This window comes from Salvelinus sp. IW2-2015, unplaced genomic scaffold (assembly GCF_002910315.2).
Source record: "Salvelinus sp. IW2-2015 unplaced genomic scaffold, ASM291031v2 Un_scaffold4181, whole genome shotgun sequence".
NCBI classification, from domain to species: Eukaryota; Metazoa; Chordata; class Actinopteri; order Salmoniformes; family Salmonidae; genus Salvelinus; species Salvelinus sp. IW2-2015.
This window is the reverse complement of record NW_019945452.1, coordinates 23,804-30,971: the sequence shown is the minus strand read 5'-3', so window position 1 is coordinate 30,971 and position 7,168 is coordinate 23,804. Positions and strand designations below refer to the sequence as shown.

At 48.0% G+C, this 7,168-nt stretch overlaps 1 protein-coding gene and 1 long non-coding RNA gene across 2 annotated transcripts in view; both read left to right on the top strand.

Annotated features, from left to right (window-relative positions):
• LOC139026241 (uncharacterized) overlaps positions 1-82 on the top strand; it is a 331-nt gene extending 249 nt beyond the window's left edge. The window contains exon 3 of the long non-coding RNA XR_011477992.1: positions 5-82. This is a non-coding gene — a long non-coding RNA (uncharacterized lncRNA). The remainder of the gene's footprint in view (positions 1-4) is intronic.
• The window catches only part of LOC112076989 (inositol-pentakisphosphate 2-kinase), a 27,754-nt gene extending 20,586 nt beyond the window's left edge, over positions 1-7,168 (top strand). The window contains 9 exon segments of the mRNA XM_024143603.2: positions 3,589-3,721; positions 4,750-4,885; positions 6,014-6,116; positions 6,345-6,424; positions 6,805-6,839; positions 6,842-6,877; positions 6,880-6,920; positions 6,922-7,014; positions 7,016-7,168. Of these exon segments, the coding sequence (XP_023999371.2) occupies positions 3,589-3,721; positions 4,750-4,885; positions 6,014-6,116; positions 6,345-6,424; positions 6,805-6,839; positions 6,842-6,877; positions 6,880-6,920; positions 6,922-7,014; positions 7,016-7,045 (687 nt within the window). The 3' untranslated portion in view covers positions 7,046-7,168.

The following is a 7,168-nucleotide window of genomic DNA, read 5'->3' as shown; positions in this document are numbered from 1 at the left end:
CCAGGTTCCCCTCTAATCAGGGACTGATTTAGACCTGGGGACACCAGGTTCCCCTCTAATCATGGACTGATTTAGACCTGGGACACCAGGTTCCCCTCTAATCAGGGACTGATTTAGACCTGTGACACACCAGGTTCCCCTCTATTCAGGGGACTGATTTAGACCTGGGGACACCAGGTTTCCCCTCTATTCAGGGGACTGATTTAGACCTGGGGACACCAGGTTTCCCCTCTAATCGGGGACTGATTTAGACCTGGGGACACCAGGTTCCCCTCTAATCGGGGACTGATTTAGATGGGGACACCAGGTTCCCCTCTAATCGGGGACTCATTTTAGACCTGGGGTCCAATTTAACGATCAGGCAGAACAGAAAACCAGCAGGCTCTATCCCTCGTAGGGTCAAAGTTGAATACCCCTGACATGGGCAATAGGTGCAATTTGGGTAGGGCTGTCCCCGACAGCAAATAATCTGTTTCCCCTCTAATCGGGGACTGATTTAGACCCGGGGACACCGGGTGGGTCCAATTTAATGATCAGGTGGAACAGAAAACCAGCAGGCTCTATCCCTCGTAGGGTCAAAGTTGAATACCCCTGACATGGGGAATAGGGTGCAATTTGGTTAGGGCTGTCCCCGACAGCAAATAATCTTGTTCGACCGAGAGTAGTCTTTTCTTCGTTGGTTCGAAATGTTTAAACGTGTATTTTTTCCATATATGTTCACACCCTGTGTGTTTTTAATCAAATCAACTTTCTGTAACGAGCTTGTCTGATGCTMTAAGCACGTTGTTTGGTTAAGTAATTAAGACAAACACACAAGACTCGAGGGAGCCAGAGATCAAGATTAGCCTAACCCAAATAAATAAACCTGTTTCTGACCCCCTCCCTCTCGCTGCTGGCCTTCCCAGATTCTGCCGTTACAATCTCAAAGTTGCAGGCAATAGGCTACCACAGGGGGTCGACAACCTTTTCCATTTGGAGTGACAATTTATCTTACCATTTTCTACCGACTTGCATGTCAGTTCTGATCTTCATTTTGTACGTTTTGGTGGAACAGTTTCATTTTAATTTATAATAGTTTCTTAGTCATTGTCATGTTTTTATCTTAAATTCAATCTATATCCTAAATGATACAAATCTATAAGTAACTTCTATACRGGACAAAAATCGAAACGTAACAATTTAACTGAGTTACAGTTCATATAAGGAAATCAGTCAATTGTAATAAATTCATTAGGCCCTAAACTCTGTATTTCACATGACTGGGAATAAAGATATTCATATGTTGGTCACAGATACCTTAAAACCAAAAAGGTATGGGCGTGGATCAGAAAAACCAGTCAGTAATTCTGGTGTGACACCATTTAGCCTCATGCAGCGCAACACATCTCCTTCACATAGAGTATGTTTCAGGCTGTTGATTGTGGCCTGTGGAATGTTGTCCCACTCCTCTATAATGGCTGATTGATCCTCAGTCTCAGTGGACTAATCCACTGAACACTGGCTGCAGGGATTGAGCACCTGGTCTCAGTGGACGCTAATCCCATTAGAATGGCCTGCAGGGACTTGCCCCTGGTCCTCAGTGGACTAAATCCATTGAGGTGGGCTGCAGGGATGCGGAGCCAGAGTCCTTCGGTGACTAGATCACATTGAATGGCCTGCAGGGACTGCACCCTAGGTCTCAAGTTGGCACTAATCCCAGCTGAATGCCTATGTGTGATGCGTGTTCAGTGGACTAATCCATGATGGGGCCTGCAGGGATGCCCTGGGTCCAGTGGACTAATCCATTGAATGGGGCCTGCAGGGATGCCCGTGGTCTCAGTGGACTAATCCATTGAATGGCCGTGCAGGATGCCCCGGTGCAATTCATGATGAGGGCGAATCTCACACTCAGTACATGCATGAATGGGCCTGCAGGGATGGCCCGGGTGTCAGTGCCGACTAAATCCATCTGACATGGGCCTGCAGGGACTGCCGCCACTGGTCCTCCAGTGGAACTAATCCATTAGGAATGGGCTGCAGGGATGCCCGGTCTCAGTGGACTAATCCATTGAATGGGCTGCAGGGATGCCCGGTCTCAGTGGACTAATCCATTGAATGGGCTGCAGGGATGCCCTGGTCTCAGTGGACTAATCCATTGAATGGGCTGCAGGGATGCCCCGGTCTCAGTGGAGCTAAATCCATTGAATGGCCTGCAGGGATGCCGTGCTTCAGTGGACTAATCCATTGAATTGGGCTGCAGGGATGCCCCGGTCTCAGTGGACTAATCCATCTGAATGGGCTGCAGGGATGCCCCGGTCTCAGTGGACTAATCCACTGAATGGGCCTGCAGGGATGCCCCCGGTCTCAGTGGACTAATCCATTGAATGGGCTGCAGGGATTGCCCCGGTCTTCAGTGGACTAATCCATTGAATGGGCTGCAGGGATGCCCCTGGTCTCAGTGGACTAATCCATTGAATGGGCTGCAGGGATGCCCGGTTCTCAGTGGACTAATCCACTGAATGGGGGCCTGCAGGGATGCCCCGGTCTCAGCAGTGGACTAATCCACTGAATGGGCGAGGGACTGCTACCGGTCTCAGTGGACTAATCCATTGAATGGCTGACAGGGATGCCCCGGATTCCAGTGGACTAATCCATTGAATGGGCTGCAGGGATGCCCGCGGTTCAGTGGACTAATCCATCTGAATGGGCTGCAGGGATGCCCCGATGTCTCAGTGGACTAATCCATTGAATGGGCTGCATAATCCTGTATTTTGGCCGCAGGTGCCCCGGCGTCTCATGTTGGACTAATCCAGAATGCGCCGGGGTATGCAGGGTATGCCCGGGTGGTCTCAGTGGACTAATCCATTGAAGATGGCTGCCAGGGGATGCACTCGGTCAACAATTGGGAAGTTTGCTACATAAAAATGCAACTTCTTCTCTCGCCATTATTGTGCCGCCATTTCATTGTTCAGACAGGCCGGGCTTACGTATAAGCTCTCTGGGGCCCGAGTGTTACTGTAAAGCTCTCTGGGCCCGGGTTACTGTAAAGGCTCTCTGTAGTGCCGGTGCTATACTTGTAAAGCTCTCTGCGGGGTGGTCTGTAAGCCTGGGGCCGGTTACTGTAAAAGCTCTCTGGGGTCCGGTAACATCTGAAAGCTCTCTGGAGGGCCGGTTACGTGTAACTCCTGGCGTAGTAAGCTACTCTGGGCCCTGGTCAAATGGACCTATTCCCTAAGGGCCCTGTCAAATGGCAACCCTATTCCCGCATGGGCCCTGGCTCCAATGGCACCTAGCTCACTAATTCCCTTATGGGCCCTGGTCCAATGGCAAACCCTATTCTATGGGGCGTGGTCAACAGATGGCACCCTATTCCCTATGGGCCCTGGTCAAATGGCACCCTATTCACTATGGGCCCTGGTCAAATGGTACCCTATTCCCTATGGGCCCTGGTCAAATGGTACCCTATTCCCTATGGGCCCTGGTCAAATTGTACCCTATTCCCTCTGGGCCCTGGTCAAAAGTAGTGCACCACATAGAGAATAGCATGCCATTTGTGACAGTCTTAATGTTCTGTCCTCCTTTCCTGTAACTCTCTGTTTAAACCCCCAGGTGGTTCTGAATGAGTTGATCCAGGTGATCGTGAGTGCCCTGTTGAGTTCCTGGGATTCCAGGAAGACTCACCTGTCTGAGGGCAGAGCGAGGTGTGAGGCCAGCCTCCTGCACCGGGACCTGCTACGCAACAGTGAGAGACGGGGAGAATTTAATAAAGGCTCATGCATGCTTTTAACAAGTTTTATAAAGCATTATAAACCCGGGTGGTTCAAGCCCTGAATGCTGATTGGCTGACAGCCGTGGTATATCAAACCGTATACCACAACATTTGTATTGCTGTAACGTTGCGTCGTGCATAAGAACAGCCCTTAGCCGTGGTATATTGGCCATATACCACACCCCTTCGTGCCTTATTGCTTAATTATACTGAATGTGTTACCAAAATATGCTGAACCAAAATATAAACCCAATATGCAACAATTTCCAATATTTTACTGAGTTACAGTKCATATAAGGAAATCAGTCAATTTAAAGAAATTCGTTAAGGCCCTAATCAATCGATTTCACATGACTGGGAATACAGATATGCATCTGTTGGTCACAGATACCCTGAAAGTGACCGTACCATAAACCAGACCGTGACCATGGGGCACTCTGTTGACATCAGCAAACCGCTCGCCCACACGACGCCATACACGTGYTCGGTGGTTGTGAGGTCCGTTGGACGTACTGCCAAATTCTCTAAAACTACGTTGGAGGAGAATTATTATAGAGAAATTAACATTCAATTTTCTGGAAACAGCTCTGGTGGACATTCCTGCAGTCAGCATGCCATTTCCACACTCCCTCAAAACTTGAGACATCTGTGGCATTGTGTTGTGACAAAACTGCACATTTTAGTGGCCTTTTATTGTCCCCAGCACAAGGTGRACCTTTGTAATGATCATGCTTCTTGATATGCCACACCTGTGTCAGGTGGCTGAATTATCTTGGCAAAGGAGAAATGCTCACTAACAGGGATGTAAACACACTTGAGCGAAATAAGCTTTTTGTGCGTATGGAACATTTCAGGGATATTTTTATTTCAGTAAATGAAACATGGAACCAACACTTTACATGTTACATTTTKTATTTTTTGTTCGGTGTAGTTTGACGTTTTCATAAGAATAACTAAAACCAACAAACAAACCTTAAAGAATTTGTATTTTTTTCCCCCAGCTAACCACTGCCTACCCAAAGATTGTGTCCTGGACAAAATCCTGGGGACTCAGATGCTGGATAGTTTAGACATTGAGGGGTTAAACCCCCTGTTTAAACGAGTGGAGCAGCATCTACAGGACTTTCCTAAAGAGAGGTGAGAACCACAATACTGTTATTCAGGGGTTTCAGTTCTGAATAACTAATGTCAACACATTTGGCGTGTAATAACCTAGGTATACCACTAGATGGCGTGTAATAACCTAGGTATACCACTAGATGGCGTGTAATAACCTAGGTATACCACTAGATGGCGTGTAATAACCTAGGTATACCTAATGTAATTGTATGCTGTAGAGTTAAGATTTCCCTTCACTGGAACTAAGGGGCCTGAACCCATGAAAAACATTATTCAATTATTCWTCCTCCACCAAACTTTACAGTTGGCACTATGCATTCGGGCAGGTAGCGTTCTCCTGGCATCCGCCAAACCCAGATTCGTCTGTCGGACTGCCAAATGGTGAAGCGTGATTCATCACTCCAGAGAACTAATTTCCACTGCTCCAAAGTCCAATAGCAGCGAGCGTTACACCACTCCAGCCGACGCTTGGCATTGTGCATGGTGATTTTAGGCTTGTGTGCGGCTGCTCTGCCAAGGAAACCCATTTCATGAAGCTCCCGATGAACAGTTCTTGTGCTGACGTTGCTTCCAGAGGCAGTTTGGAACTGTAGTGAGTGTTGCAACCGAGGACAGACAATTCTTATGCACTTCAGCTCTCAGTGGTACCATTCTGTGAGCTTGTGTGGCCTGCCACTTCGCGGCTGAGCCGTTGTTGCTCCTAGACGTTTCCACTGAACAATAACAGCATTTACAGTTGACCGGGGGCAGATCTAGCAGGGCAGAAATTTGACGAACCGACTTGTTGGAAAGGTGACATCCTATGACGGTGCCACGTTGAAAGTCACTGAGCTCTTCAGTAAGGCTGTTCTACTGCCAATGTTTGTCTATGGAGATTGCATACACCTGTCAGCTGACATAGCCGAATCCACTAATTTGAAGGGGTGTCCATGTCAGACCATGAGACATCAAAAAAAAATGGGTCTTCTCACAAACGTCTGTAGCATCTGAATGGTTTGGCCCCCCCCCGTTTGGTTTCTTTTCAGTTGGGATATAAATGCCGGCTGTGCTTCCAAAGTTACATATATCTTAAAACATTTTGGGACTAATGAAAGAAATACCAAAAGAGTAGTTTTTCTTTTCTTAAGACCGACTGTTTTCCTGTAGAAGTAGCCTTCAGATAGACGGTCCGTACAGCCAGAGCTTCCTGGAGAAGATCCAGAAGTGTCCAACTGAAGACGATGGCTCTGTCGAGTACGCGGTCGGGAAGGTGAGAATCCTCGTCTTTCTTACCATGCGACTCTGTAAAACCTACAGTATTGAAGTGGATGGTAAAAAAAAACGGCATTATTTATACACGGCCTCATAAATATACATTATATTGCCTTAGGGCTTGTTGTTCCGCATTTTGAAATGGATGTAGTCTTGTCTAATAAAGTGGATTTTAAATATATATTTTTTAAAYSRTTATTTGTCTAATATGGCTGCTTCTCATCAGGTCCACCAGTACAGAGTTGCCATGACAGCCAAGGACTGCTCTATCATGATCACCATAGCAACCTGTGGGGAGGAGGACGGGTGAGGACCTAGTTAAATTCTATCTAGTTGTCCTTTTCTTACCTACCGTGTGCTTTTAGGGCTACAGTCCACTCCTTGTACTGTTAGCACAACAGACTGGTTCCCAGGGTAACCAGTCACTACTATATACTGCCAACGTGGAGCAGACCCTCATTCTTTCCCCCTGTGTACTGCCAACGTGGAGCAGATCCTCATTTTCTCCCCTGTTGACTCCAACGTGGAGCAGACCTCATTCTTCTCCCTATGTACTGCCAACGTGGAGCAGACCCTCATTTTCTCCCCTATGTACTGCCAACGTGGAGCAGACCCTCATTCTTCTCCCCCTGTGTACTGCCAACGTGGAGCAGACCCTCATTCTTTCCCCTGTGTACTACCTACAGGTTGGACCAGAGCCTGGAGATCCAGCCTTCGAAGCCTCGTTCACCTACTCCGTGTCCATCCTAGACCTGGACCCTAACCCTACGAGAGCATTCCTCACCAGAGCAGACTGGACTCCCAAGATAGTCAACCACTACCTGAGAAGCACCCTGCCCAACAACCAGGAACTAGCCAATCAGAGTGTCTTCCTGGGCTGGGACAGAGAAGGAGAGGAACTGTACTCTGGTGTTCCCTCCTGTTTAACCACTCCTCTGCTGTCTGGCCTCCCCGCTTGGTGTTATCAACACACTCCCTCTGCTGTCCTGTACCCTAACCCCTCCCTCCCCGTACCCTAACCCCTCCCTTCCCGTACCTAACCCCTCCCTT